This window comes from Silene latifolia, chromosome 7 (assembly GCF_048544455.1).
Source record: "Silene latifolia isolate original U9 population chromosome 7, ASM4854445v1, whole genome shotgun sequence".
Lineage (NCBI taxonomy): Eukaryota > Viridiplantae > Streptophyta > Magnoliopsida > Caryophyllales > Caryophyllaceae > Silene > Silene latifolia.
The window spans coordinates 125,841,922-125,856,733 of NC_133532.1; the positions used below are offsets into that span (position 1 = coordinate 125,841,922).

Here is a 14,812-nt window from a genome sequence, read left to right on the forward strand (position 1 = left end):
AGGATGTGAGATTCGAACTCATGACCATGTCAGGAAATTATTTCAACCAAAAGTTTAACCAAGTTTCTTTTTTCATGGACCCGTCCACTGGAATTGCAGTAAATTGTACTTCTTCATAATTATACTCTCAAAATGCAACAATCTTGAAATAAATTATGATGTTGCCAAATTTAGTTCCTTGTATTTGCATATATCAACGACATCCAATTTGGGATCTCATAAAACCATAAAAAAAATACACAATTTTTAGCAAACCACATTTCAAATCGCTAGAAGACACAGGCTTGTTGTATGTAATTATGCATGTGAGCAAAAAATTATATAGACAAACTATCATCTGGGTTTTGAGTACAAGTCTTGCGTCATAGTGAGTTGCATGGTGAGTGAGCTGGTGTCGCTACCAGTACTTTGGTCCCCATCATCGTTTATAGGCACGATTAGTTGATGAGAGGATATCCCTAGTTCTGACGGTGATGGAAGATTGCCAGAGCTTGTTAACTGCGAAACTATTAATGAAATTTCGGGTCTTTTCTCGGGTTCTGTTTGAAGACATAACAATCCAATCTGAATGCACCTTATTACATCCTTCCTCGAACAATCGTCACCAAGTGTAGGGTCTCGAAAATCAAACGGACGTCCTTCATTCCATAGATTACATGCCTTACATTACAAACAATACTTTGTCAATAACGTACGTATAATCGTATATAGATAGACAGATAGATAGATATAGTCATTCTTGTATGTGAAATTCACGTTTGAACTTACACAACTTTGGAGGGTTTTCTTGTTCGCCTGGTAATATTTTCTATTGTGCTGACCGCTCACAATCTCCAAAAGCATGACCCCAAAACTATAGATATCGGATTTATTTGAGAATTCCCCGTTGACGCTCTCTGGTGCCATATATCCTCTGCATACAACAGTTTGATAATGGTTTTCGTAAGCACCAACTAGTCAACTACCTCAATACGTCTGTTGGGTCAATCGAATTTGTAATTCACAATATAAAAAGTGTCTATAATTTAGGGAAGGCATAATGCGAGACTAAAATTACTAATGTCACTCATATTTATGAGACGGTGAATAGTAACATGTCCTCGCACCTAGCTTGTATTGTTGTGGCATTAACAAAAAGTGTACTTGCATTATCATTTCCCGTAATTTAGTAAGTCAGTTTTGTTTTGTTCCGCTAATCCATAGCTAAAACGTGAATAATTGAAAGTACGGAAAGGAAGGACGTACTGTGTTCCTTTAATGATGCCGGTAATTCCATACTTTTCTTCAACACCGGTGAGTTTGGCCAAACCAAAGTCAGCTATCTTCGGATTCATTTCATTGTCTAATAAAATGTTTTCAGGTTTAATATCACGATGTATAATAGTAAGTCGTGAATCTTCGTGGAGATACTGTAGACCTTTCGCAATCCCCGTTATAATTCTGGACCGCGTTTTCCAATCTAAAAGAGGCTGCTTTATTGGATCTATAGTCATGAACAGAAGAACTTATTGTTAAGGCAAGTAGTAGGATACTAACAAAGAACTTCCATAACTAAAAACAGTTCAATGGTCAACAAAATCATGGCATTACACATGGTGCATCGTCATTAGGCAATAAATAATGTATCCAGTTGACTACTTGTTAAGTCAAGTAGACGGATAAAACAAAAGGAACCATTTCTTAATTGATCTTGAATAACTAATAAAGCCACTTGACCTATTGTTAAATTATCGTGATTACGTGATTTTTAGTTGCGGAATCAGGATTTCACATTACTATTGGTGAGAAATTTCCGCTAGGATAAATTACTAAAAATTTGAAATTTTCTAATAAAAATTTCATAACTTTTACTGTTTAGCGGGGGTGACCAGTGACCACCGCTCCTAACCTCTTTCCGGCTCCACCACTAGTGATTTCTAGTCTTATTATAGGGAGTTGATATTTCCACAGCCATTCTCTTTAATGCCACGAAAACTAATGCAGCAAATGCAAAAGCCTGTACTGTTTACGCAGGAATAAGTATCGTGGCATTAACAAATTGCTTCGTGGCATTATGCCAATCCTTATTATATTGTCTACACTACTTTAGGATTGTTGTCTCCCTCTGATTTTATGGTCAACCTTGGTCACTTTCAACCATTATGGTCTTCAAATTAAGCACAAATGCACATAAAATTGTCATATTTATGATTTAATATAGACAAGCGTCTTCATATCATTAATTTTAAAATGTCTTTTGCTATGACAAAATATCTGTCAAAGTTAATATCATTAAGCGAGGCCAATTTTCCGGTGGTAATCTATGATAAGACTAAATTAAAGTTATTAAGAAAATATTTACCAAATAAAAATCCTTCAAGGCTTGAATTAGACATAAAGTCATAGACGAGCAATTTTTCCTCTCCTGCTAAACAAAACCTGACGAGTTTGACGACATTGTTGTGTTGAAGCTTAGCAAGAAAGCGGGCCTCGGCCAAGAATTCCTCAGTACCTTGTCCCGAGGTGCTGGAGAGTCTCTTGATGGCTAATTGATCTCCGTTCTTAAGTGTCCCCTATTGATCATTTTTCAAGGACTAGCTATTGTGAGAAAACGATACACTTGAGGGTTGTAATAACCCTGTATTTTAGAAATTGAGAGCCCCTCGACTATTGACACAGAAAAGTCGAGAGGCTTTCTCTTGTAAACATAACCGAACCCTCCTTTACCCAATGTGTTTTCGGCCGAGAAGTGTCCGGTTGCAGTTTTCATAGTGCTGAAATCATATTGCACAAGTTCTGCCTCTCCAAGTCCCTCTGTATCATCAAAGTATAAAAGTTATTCAATTAAAAGTCATCGGCTCATCTCGAAAACCAAAAACGTCATATATATAAAAAACAAGTATTATCACCGAGTATTATCTAAATGTCTTGATTTGAAAACGAATTGACTTACCAACACCATGATTCTGCCCCAAATGTGAAAGTGGAGGTACATTCCTTTTACGGCATACGCATATCCACAATACAACGGTTACTACTATCAATCCAACTGATACGCTAGCCGCTATTGCTCCAATGATTGCCGGCTTCAATGATGTTTTTGTGCTTGACGGAAAAGCTGGATTCAAATTGGATTTGACAGTTAACAAATTTAGAATTAATCTATTATCATGATGGATACCGCAATGATATCGATTGTGCCACATCTCGTTTCATTGGCCCCGGTTCACAGAACTCAACCGAAACCCCTCTAGGCCACCCCAGATTGGGACAGAGGTAGTATATCTACAATGCCCCTCGTTTCCTTTGCCCCCGGTTCACAGAACTCAACCGAAACCCCTCTGGGCTGCCCCAGATTGGGACAGAGGGAGTATATATACAATGCCACTCGTTTCAAGGGCCCCGGTTAATAGAACTCAACCAAAACCCCTCTGGACCGCCCCAGATTTGGGACAGAAGGAGTATATCTACAATCCTATCATTTATAACAAAAAAAAAAAGAAAAAAAGAAAAATATACCGAGTATATGTCTAACAATGCAAGGTAATGAGATGACTCACAGAGGTCACGACTGGCCGGGGAATGAGTTGGCGGAAGAGGAGGAGGAGAAGCCGGCAGAGAAGATAGCTTATCATTCAAAAAGGGTGCGGATTCAAACCGTATCTGACAACTAGGCTGTAAGATCTTTGCCCCCATATACTTACTACAGCATTTCATCATATCAGTTAAAGCCGTGTCGAGACAACTAGAGCATTCTGTAACATTCAAATCAGGGGTGCACTGCGCATAACTATAGACTGTTTGATTTGATGCCCATTTGTATTTCGCCGTTGCGAAATATGGCAATTCGGACGAAGCATTCTTGATCAATTCCCTCGCTGTTCGATTAAAGATGGGAACAAACACGGCGTAATTTGGCATCTCGAGCGAGTATATTTCACGCAAAGCAGGCGATGTTTCGGACAAATTAAAAATGTTACGGGATGCATACCGTAATAAGCATTTATCATAAATTACTATTGCTTCACCGGAAAAAGGGCATTCTCCGGTTATTCCTCGATACGCACCATCGATGCATGTGTTACAGACATCGATGTCAATGTCGTTTCGACATAGATAGAGGCCATACACTTTATTTGGTGCCTTACCGGCCGTGTCGCTATAGAATTTGAGTGAAGATGATTGTACTTTGAATGTGTAAAGAAGATTGTCGAGGTTAGTTTCAAATATACTGCCTGAGGTGAAGTTAGATGCTGTTTCTATACATTTGCTCTTTGTATATGGTATTTGGAAGAACAAAACTAATGCTAAAAGAAGCACAATTCTCTTCATTGCTATGCAAGAAGATAATGCTCTACTTGTATTTGCCTATTTATTTACAAGGGAATATCAATTTAATATTAAGTCAACCATTATTATTTAATCACTAATTCTCATTTCAGACGGACATAAAAATGATCATATAAGGCCCGTTTGAAACCTCTGACGGAAATGACCGTCTAAAGGGAAACTTTCTGTTATTTAATTATTTTGCTGCAAGCAATCCAGAATACACGTTAATTTCCTGCACGGCTGTCCGACATGGGCGCTGCTACTTGCTGTTAATGATATAAAATTTGACTTAAAAGGTACTTTTAATGTCATTATTTGTTGGAAATAATCAAAGATATAGCTATTGTCATTATTTGTTCGAAATATATAGGGGTTGGTAGACTTGGCAAACGAGTCATTTGATTGGGTCGGATTTAAATCGGGTTACTTTGGGTTGGGATAATTCGGGTGCGCCACATTTTCGAGTTAATTTGGGACGAGTCGAGTCATTTTGGATTTCGGGTCTACTTTGATATGTTGGTCGGTCATTTTCAGGTCAAGTGGGTCGAGTTATTTCATGTCCGCATCGTTTTTGGGTCAATGATTAAGAGAGAAAAATGTATGTAGTATTAATTTTGTTGATTATTTTTTATTTTAACATAAATAAGTTAAAGTGTGATTTTAAATTAGTCATTTGGAGTCTATTTACTTCAATTAACCCGAACATTTTTCAGGTCACTTTCAGCTTGGGTGTGTAAATAAAGAAAATGATTTGTATTGAATGAATATCAAAGGATTGTACAGGGATTTATATACTAGGATTACAGTGTGAATAGCTAAACAAATTCCACTAATTAAGGAGATAAAGAAGGCAACAAGATATATACATTTGACTAAGGCATAAGATATAACTAACTAGAGTAAGTAGATAATATGTACAAGATATTATATGATTTGTTAATGTGACGGATTCTTATCTTCAACATGCCCCTTCAAGATGGACGGGCGAGAGCGCAGGCCAATCTTGTGAATGAGACCAAGGAACCGTGATTTGTGTAGGGGCTTGGTAAGCGTATCAGCAAGTTGGTCATCACCGCTAATGTGTTGAACTCGAATTTTCCCAAGGCGAACTTGCTCTTTAACAAAGTGAAAGGACAACGCAAGATGCTTCATTTTGGAGTGAAACACGGGATTCGCGGAGTAGATAGTGGCGCTTAGATTATCACAATAGATGAAAGGTGGTTTAGTAACTGTGACGCCAAGCTCATGGAGTAGGGAGTGTAGCCAAAGAAGTTCAGCTGTGGTATCGGCTACAGCTCGGAATTCGGCCTCTGTGGAAGAGCGAGATACAGCTCGCTGTTTGCGCGAGGACCAGCAAATGGGGTTCGAGCCTAGATATACTAGATAGCCCGAGGTGGAGACATAGTCGGAGTTATCACCGGCTAAGTCGGCATCGCAAAAAGCATGTAACGATAGGGGAGAGGACTTCGAAATATGGATGCCCATGTGTAGTGTACCACGAAGATAACGTAGGAGCCTTTTAAGTGCAGTCCATTGGTTTGTGGTGGGACGGGTAAGGAATTGTGCTAGCTTATTAACCGGGAAGGCAATGTCGGGTCTTGTCAAAGAGAGGTATTGGAGGCTACCAATGATAGCTCGGTAGTCCCCTTCATCGACAATGGGACTCGTTGAGTCAGGTAGAAGAGGTGGGTACGGAAGCATTGGTGTGGTGGCTGGATTGCATTCATGGAAGTTGTATTTGTGGAGAAGGTCAGATAAATATTTGGTTTGGTTGAAATGAATCCCGGTTTTGGTGGGGGTTACTTCTATGCCAAGGAAGTAGGAAAGAGGGCCTAGGTCTTTTAATGAGAATTTGGTCGATATTTGTGTAATAAATTGAGTAATGTGGTTGTGGTTTGGTCCGGTTACTATTATATCATCTACATAAACTAAAACTAGTAAATGAATTGTGGTGGAATTAAGAATGAACAAAGATGGATCAGAGATAAAATTTTTGAACCCAAAATTAATAAGATAAGTTTTGAGTTCGGTATACCATGCTCTCGGTGCTTGCTTTAGGCCGTAGATAGCTTTTTGTAGTTTACAGACATAGTCGGGTTTGTCTGTGTCAACGAAACCTGCAGGTTGTGACATAAATACAGTGTCAGTTAAATTCCCTTGAAGAAAGGCATTGTTTATGTCGATTTGATGAAGATGCCAGCCTTGTGTAACCGCGAGCGATAGAACAAGGCGAATTGTAGTCGGTTTGATTACGGGACTAGTTAGGTAGAAGTGATAAGGAGTTGAATGGTTAATTGCGTTTGCCGAGGGTAAAAAGAAAAGAAAGAAGGGAGTGAAACTAGGGAAATGTTCACCGGAGTTATATAATATAGAAGTAAGGAATCGTCGAGATTTATGATACTATCATGAGGATATTAGTTAATGGTTATATAGGAGTTTCAGAACAACGTGATTAGTCATGAGTTTCGAGGAATTAAGGGAGTAAGAGGTTGGTAGAGTATCTACATGATATGAGATGGAGAATTAGATGACGATACAATTAAGGATGAAATTGGAAATAGTGTTGGGGTGAATTTGGTTGATGGGTTTGATGTTCGTGATTTGGGGATGTTAACCAAAGATATGAAAGAAACCGTGATGTTTGGAGATGAGTGTAAGAGGTTTGTTGTGGTACGGTCAATAATGGTTAAAGGTGATGATAGATAAGAAGGGTAGCAACTCTAAAGATGTTGATTTTATAGAGACCCGATTGATGAGTACGGTTGTAAGGAAGTATGAGGTGTGGCCTTAGGAGGCGGTTGCTAGTAGTTGAGTCCTAGCTGAATGGTTATTCTTGGCAGAAGGTGATGGTTATGCGAATGGAGAAATATGTGATGAGGGGCGTATGAGTTAAGCTCGGGCGACAGGTAACCTTTGTTGAGTGGTAACTTACGTGATCAGGATTGACTAGTTGGATGTGATTATGGGTCTAAGATGTATATAAATGTTTGTGTGAGGTTGTGACCTCACGAGAAGCGGTATGGTGTGATAGTTATAATGTTGTTATCGAATGTTTCGTAATATATGTTGGATACGGTAACTAAATGGAAAGATGATCAAAAGTGATAGTTTGGGTGGTCTGACATGACTGGTTATACTTGCATGTGTATTCATGATATATGTTTATTCCGTAAAAAGGTATGGATGGTATGCATGAGATTCTTGTCTGTTATTCAGTATGATACATGGTGTTGTGATCTAGTAAAGCAGTCTTGAGAAAGTTCCTTGTGCGGGTATTTTCGCACTGCGGTGTGGCTGTTGGTGGCGGTGTTGCGATACCGTCACCGGTTGTGGTGGAGTAGGCGGGATGATTATGATTCGAATTTCGAAAATACATACCAGTCATCCATAAATTGTTGTTTTGTTTGCTGCTGTTCCTTGTGAGTTTTGGTTGAACAGGTGGACTGTTGTTTTGTTTGTTGATGTTTCTGACCAGTTTCGGTTTGGGAATGAAGGTAGAGTATGATAAGAAAGATAGTTGTGCATGTTTCCGTTGTTGTCATGGTATAGTGATATTCTGTCGATGGGACACAGTTGTGAGAAGTGGTTACAGTAATTTTGATTTTGTTTTAGGATGAGGTATCGATAGACATAGTCATGACAAGTGATTTGTGGAATAGGTGTTGTACTGATATGGAAGCTGTAAGTGTTTCATAATCTCTTATTGGGACAGTGAGTATAGGGTGTTGGAGAATAGTATCATGTTAAGTGATGAATGAGTTTTGTGGTAATAGAAGAAAAGAAATCGAATATCTAGTGTGAATATGCGTAGCAAGTGTGGACCGTGAGTTATGTTTTTGGCAATAGGTGTCTTATCTAGATAGGTATGTCATGTTGGGGTAATGTGGAAGAGTTGGAGTATTGGTTATGTTAAAGATTTTGTGGTATAGGTTAAGTGCACTACTACAAATCCAGGCAACTACAACGCCCCTTTAACAACGATTATTCACGAAAATCACAATAGACGTTGTAGAATGTATGGCGCGAATTTTACTAAAATCAATTACAACGGGTATGGTTATAAAAACCGTTGTTATTCGTTTTAACAACGGGTCACACATGAACAACCGTTGTTAATAATTTGGCGCAAAATTGGCGCAAAGTTAGTGAAAAGTAATCACAACGGTTATTTTTGAAACCCGTTGTTAAAACTTATTTAACAACGGGTGTTTTTTACAACCGTTGTTAAAACATATTTCACAACGATTGTTGTTTAATAACCGTTGTCAATACCTTCCATACTCTAAACCACACAAACACAAGTCTGCTGCGTGACCACAAAACACAAACCTTAATACATACACAAACACAAACCAAAGAAAAGACCAAACACAAACACAAAACACACACTTTCTCATCGTCTCTTTCTCTCTTTCTCATCGTCGCTTTATCTTCTCGCCGTCACTGTTGATTTCATCGTCTCTTTACGTACGTTCTGTAATTATCAGGTTTGTTTCATCGTCATTATTTTATTTTTCTAATTATTTAGTTCCATGTATGTGTTTTTATCGACCATTAGGTTCCGTTCAAAGATCTGCTAATTATTTCATTTCCATCTTCTTTGGCGTCCTTGATACGGATCGAGCATAGTAAGAGTCTTAAGGATGATATCATTCATTTTGTTGGAGTTTGGAGTTTGTTTTGAAAGATTAAGGAGAGGGTTAATTTATTTGGAGTTTGTTTTTTGAGTTAGGGTTTGGAGAATATATTGAGATAATGGAAATGCATGTTAGTTGAGATAATGCAATGTATTTATACTAAGCAATGTGTGGGTTGAGTTGTTTTTTAATTAATATATATGTTAGGAAGTTGTGCCATAATAATCATCATATCTCTCAAATCTTGCTTCAAATCTTATTGGACAAGAATGGCGTAATAATCTGGATCTTGATGATGACGATCTATGGAGTTGAAAAAATGGAAGCAAATCAAACAAGCATAACTCAACACTTTCAAAATGATCATTTCATTTAATTTTAAACCAAATACATTACAGCAATTATCGGAAATCAAAAGATGTATAATAAGCCGGAACAACCCCGGTTAAGCGTAAAAAGCGCTTCTCAACCGGCCACCAATCACGCCACTCGGTATACCGCTAACTTCCGTGTCATTGGCTTCATATTTTGCAATAACAGATTGAATATATGCAAGGACACGACTTGCATGTGGAGATAAGGTTGGAAGAGTACAACTCAACATATCTCTGGCTGCGACCAAGTTTGAAATGTAACAGCCGACGAGGGTATGAAGATGATGATGATGATGAGGCTTTGTTGACAAGCCGGATTGCTTCACGCCTCTTAATCCAATAATTCCGTTGATGTTCAAGGGATACTTTGATTAATGGGTGTTGATCGGCGGAAGCCCTAGCGAGAACCTTCCCATCATCTTCAATCGTTTGTGTAAGCCATTCTTCGTTGTTGATAAAATTAGGGTTCATTGCCATGTTGTTTCAATTAATGAATGTTAGATACTAAAGGATGCTTTAATATTTATAGCTAGTCACATTTATAAGTTTTTTCAAAACCATTGGTAATTAATTTAAGGGATATTCTGCATGCATCGGAATTCTAACGGGCCGTAATTATACATGCATCTAGTAATATTTAATTTAATTTTTTTTTTATTTTTTAAGAACAAACAACAACGGTTATTTACAAACAACCCGTTGTCTTTAGTTATAACAACGGTTTTGTATATTACAACCCGTTGTTATAACTTTCCCCCCAAAATTGAGTCACACTTTCCACAACGGGTTTTTATACTTAAAACCGTTGTTAAAACTATTAACAACGGGTTGCTTAAGAAAACCAACCGTTGTTACAACCTTTTACAACGGACGCTTTAACAACGTCCGCTTTTTTATATAACAACGGTTTTTGACCGTTGTTATAGCCTGTATCTGTAGTAGTGGTGGTGTGCCGAGTGAATTGAGGTGGGAGAACTGTTTTAAGTAAGAGAACCTTGGAAATAGGAATGGTTATAGAAATGAGGTTATAGGCGGTTATCTTTGACATGCGGTGGTGATGAGGATAATGAGATGATATGACTAAGGATTTAGTATTAGTGAGTTACGAGGACGTAACATTTGTCTTAAGAGGAGTAGGATGCGATAAAAGAAAGTTTCATGTTTATGCATGTTGTAATATAATTGGAAGTAGAGTATTAGCGTAGCGTAAAGGAGGGATTTGTTTTGTGGTTGATAATGTTAAAAGGCCATGGTCGTGCTTGTAGTGGTGTGATGTTTAGGAGTGTGAGAATATTTCACTAGTGTTGACAGTTGGATGATGAGGTTATGAGTGTGAGTAAACTTCGAGGACGAAGTTCCTTTTAAGGGTGGTAGAATGTAACATTCCGTTTGATGTCTATGAGTGTCTTGATTTTGGATTTGATAGTGGATGATACTATGGAGCTAGCAGCGTTAGAGGATGGTAGTTGGTGATGTATGGAATTAGTGTCGGGAGAGTTTATGATGTAGTTGATACGACATCGTGAGCGATGTGTGGAGGTAGGAATAGTGGTGGAGTTGGTGTTAAGAGTTCATGAGTTATAGGGTGAGGTTTTGTTTTGAGTCTTAGTTGCGTTGTTGTGTCCTAGTCAAGTTGGTAGGTTTGTTTTTATGTATGGGTTGAACTTCGGGGACGAAGTTCTTTTTAAGGAGGGAAGACTGTAATACTACGTATTTATGAGTATCTGGGTACTCTATCGAGTAGGCCTTACTCTGTCGAGTAAGGGTGAGTTGCGTTTTAAAATAGTTTCTGACCTGTTGGATACTCGATCGAGTAACGTAGATACTCGATCGAGTAAGGGGGCACTCGATCGAGTACCTTAGCTACTCGATCGAGTAGCCGGTTTACGGGGAGTTATTTCTCGGGTTTTGTTAATAATACGATTAGGTATATAATCTTTTCCGTCACTTTTCCTTAAACACTTTTAAAACCTATTTACTGTCAAGAGAGAAAACAAAACATCGTTCTTCGCATCTATCGCATTGTTGGCAAATCCTGGAGTTTGGAAAGTCGGATTCTACCTTTCTTTATACCGTTGTGATCCTTGCGTCGAGGGTAAGATCTACGTATCGTTTTTATAGTTTTTACTTAAAGTTGGTTAAACCCTAATATGGGGATTTGGGGGTTTTGTGTAGATTGTGATTTGGTAGTGATTATGTGTATGTATGATAAGAGGAGGATTTGTAGAAGAGGCTTTTGATACAAATTTGTTGATACCGTCTCGATGTTGTGCTTTCGGGTAGGATTTCTACTCGGTATTAGTCCCATAATGGGATGATTGTTGATGTGTTGAGATTGATTGTTTAATATCGTAATTGTATTGTGACGGCTGTGATTGTGATTGTTTGTCTCTGGTTCTCGAGATGCGTTCTCGGCTGAGTGGAGTCACTTGCGGGAGTGGCTTCACGCCCTAGTTTCGCCCTTCATGGAACCCGCCACGGAAGGGAATGTGCACATTAATGGACAGGGTTATCGCTCATTATAAGGAGCGGGAATTTGGTGGGTACGGCTGGGGTCCCCCACTGGAAGGGCTGGTCCAGTGGACAGTCGGTGATTGAGATTGTTGGGATTGGTGTGGTTGTGTGTGTGTGTGACGGTTAAGCTGTCTGTTTATCTTATTGTTGATATATTGAATTGTGTGATTAGTACTGACCCCGTTTAAATGTTTTAAAAACTGTGGTGATCCATTCGGGGGTGGTGAGCAGTTATTGAGCAGGTATGATATAACGCGTATGGGATAGCTGGGATGAGTCATCACGTGGCAGTTAGAAGTCTTCATTGTGTGTCGACGATGTTTTATAGCTTTGATAGTTTTAGCAGTAGACCGTCTGAGAATCTTGTATTTTTTTTTATCAGTTTGGATTTGTTATGTAATCACTTTAAACTTTATTTACTTTTAAAATTGTTTCGTTATTGTTTTATGAATATCATGCCTCGGGTAACCGAGATGGTGACATCCTTATACCTGAGTGGTCCTGGTAAGGCACTTGGAGTATGGGAGTGTTACACTTATCATCGTATTAATATCTTTATAAGATAATAAGAAAAAAGCCATCTAATTATTAATCTCCATTAATAATTACATTGTATGAAATACGTTCAAAATGTTACATATTTAACGATTGCTCTGGGGCACAATTCTAACAAGGATGACAGGTGGCCTCAGTGGAGGGACTCCCCGATGAGTTTTCCCATTTTGATCACACGGAGAGAAGGACATGATGTGGGATGATGATAGAGAGGGCAGAGGCATCAAGTTCGCTGCTCTCAGGCGGTTTATCGTGGGGTTGTTGAGGTGAGATCGACGGGGGCTAAGGTTCCTTAAAAGGGAATCAGTAAGGTCGGTTCGGTAAGAAGCAGGTGGTCACTTGGCCACTGTAGCTCCCGAAGGGGGTGGCTTACATGGTCCATGTGGTGGTGCGGGAATGGAGGATTTTGACCATTGAGCGAAGGATTTCCACTAGGACTCGGAATGGTCGAAAGAAGAGGGACGTTGTCTGTAATTTAGGGCGCATGCGATGGTGGTCTAGGGCGGAGGCGGTTGGCGTGTGGTTGAGGCGGTGACTAGGTTGTTGATTGATTTCTGGGTGTGATTTGGGGATATTTTTGGTGGCTGAGATTTTTTATTATTATTTTTGTGATTATTCATCTCTGTTTCCTCACTTTATCTCTCTATATTATTTGACCTGCAAGAACGCTAACAAGCACGATGATATTAAATTTAGGAGTTAAGACCCTCTCTGTTTTCTAAAAAGAACAAATATGCCATTTTCTATCAATGGATTAGATTGCATTCTGCAAATATCAAACGGTTCAAGATTTATTTAAGAAAATAAAGGGTTAGTAAGGTGTAGAGGAAAAAATATTATTAAATGGGTTTGTGAGAGAAAATGGAGAAAAAGAAATAAACAGAATTCTAATTACAAATTTAGTTCCATTTATTTGCATATATCAACGACTTCCAATTTGGGATCTCATAAAACCATACAAATATACACAAAATTTTTAACAAACCACATTGCAAATCACTCGAAGACATTGGTTTGTTGCATGGATGTGACCAAAAAATTATATAGACAACCTATTATCTGGGTTTCGGGTACAAGTCCCGTGTCATTGTGAGTTGCATGGTGAGCGAGACAGTGTCGCTACCACTTTGGTCTCCATCATCGTTGATAGGCACAATTAGTTGATGAGAGGATAAGCCTAGTTCTGACGGCGATGGAAGATCACCAGAGCTTGTTAACTGTGAAACTATTAATGAAATTTCGGGTCTTTTCTCTGGATCTATTTGAAGACATAACAATCCAATCTGAATGCACCTTATTACATCCTTTCTCGAACAATCGTCACCAAGTGTAGGGTCTCTAAATTCGAAAGGTCGCCCTTCATTCCATAGATTACATGCCTTACATTACAAACAAAACTTTGTCACTAACGTACGTATAATTGTATATAGATAGAAAAATGGATAGATATGGTCATTCTTGTATGAGAAATTCACGTTTGAACTTACACGACTTTGGAGGGTTTTCTCGTTTGCCAGGTAATATTTTCTATTGTGCTGACCGCTCACAATCTCCAAAAGCATGACACCAAAACTATAGATATCGGATTTATTTGAGAATTCTCCATTGACGCACTCTGGTGCCATGTATCCTCTGCATACATCAGTTCGTAAACACCAACTACCTTAATTCGTCTAAAAACAATAATTATAACAATACCATACCATATTCCTTTAAAGTGTCCGTCGATAGCGGATTTTTATAAGAAAGATGTTTCTCAATTACCTTTAATTTAGAGAAGGCATAATACCACTCTGAAATTACTAATGTCCTTAAACTTAGCTTATATTGTTGTGGCATTAACAAAAAAAATGTAGTTGCATTATCATTTTCCGTAATTTAGTAAGTCTGTTTTGTTTTATCTCGCTACTCCATAGCTAAAACGTGAATAATTGAATGTACGGAAAGGAAGGACGTACTGTGTTCCTTTAATAATGCCGGTGCACTACTACAGATACAGGCTATAACAACGGTCAAAAACCGTTGTTATATAAAAAAGCGGACGTTGTTAAAGCGTCCGTTGTAGAAGGTTTTAACAACGGTTCGTTTTCTTACGGAAACCGTTGTTAAAACTATTAACAACGGTTTTAAATATAAAGACCCGTTTTGGAAAGTGTGACTCAATTTTGGGGGGAAAGTTATAACAACGGGTTTTAATATACAAAACCGTTGTTATAACTAAAGACAACGGGTTGTTTGTAAATAACCGTTGTTGTTTGTTCTTAAAAAATAAAAAAAAATTAAATTAAATATTACTAGCTATAAATATTAAAGCATCCTTTACCAACATATTAAAGCATCCTTTACTAACATTCATTAATTGAAACAACATGGCAATGAACCCTAATTTTATCAACAACGAAGAATGGCTTACACAAACGA

At 38.2% G+C, this 14,812-nt stretch overlaps 2 protein-coding genes across 2 annotated transcripts; both read right to left on the reverse strand.

Moving 5' to 3' along the window:
- Positions 1 to 206: 206 nt before the first annotated feature.
- LOC141590744 (cysteine-rich receptor-like protein kinase 15) lies at positions 207 to 4,311 on the reverse strand. The gene is made up of 7 exons (XM_074411307.1): positions 3,540 to 4,311; positions 2,933 to 3,097; positions 2,678 to 2,793; positions 2,342 to 2,552; positions 1,246 to 1,483; positions 769 to 913; positions 207 to 660 (listed from the first exon to the last, which is right to left on the reverse strand). The coding sequence occupies exons 1-7, from the start codon at positions 4,309 to 4,311 to the stop codon at positions 334 to 336; spliced, it is 1,974 nt and encodes a 657-aa protein (XP_074267408.1). The 3' UTR covers positions 207 to 333.
- A 9,135-nt stretch (positions 4,312 to 13,446) lies between these two features.
- Positions 13,447 to 14,016, reverse strand: LOC141590745 (cysteine-rich receptor-like protein kinase 10). The gene is made up of 2 exons (XM_074411308.1): positions 13,879 to 14,016; positions 13,447 to 13,770 (listed from the first exon to the last, which is right to left on the reverse strand). The coding sequence occupies exons 1-2, from the start codon at positions 14,014 to 14,016 to the stop codon at positions 13,447 to 13,449; spliced, it is 462 nt and encodes a 153-aa protein (XP_074267409.1).
- Between the last annotated feature and the right edge of the window lie 796 nt (positions 14,017 to 14,812).

Bases quoted from the DNA above. Each gene is read 5' to 3' on its own strand.
- LOC141590744 (XM_074411307.1), bottom strand. From the start codon at position 4,311: ATGAAGAGAATTGTGCTTCTTTTAGCATTAGTTTTGTTCTTCCAAATA. The intron at 2,794-2,932 runs GTAAGTCAATTC...TTGATGATACAG, and splicing joins GGGGCAGAATCATGGTGTTG to AGGGACTTGGAGAGGCAGAA. The intron at 661-768 runs GTAAGTTCAAAC...TTGTAATGTAAG, and splicing joins AGAAAACCCTCCAAAGTTGT to GCATGTAATCTATGGAATGA.
- LOC141590745 (XM_074411308.1), bottom strand. From the start codon at position 14,016: ATGGCACCAGAGTGCGTCAATGGAGAATTCTCAAATAAATCCGATATC. The intron at 13,771-13,878 runs GTAAGTTCAAAC...TTGTAATGTAAG, and splicing joins AGAAAACCCTCCAAAGTCGT to GCATGTAATCTATGGAATGA.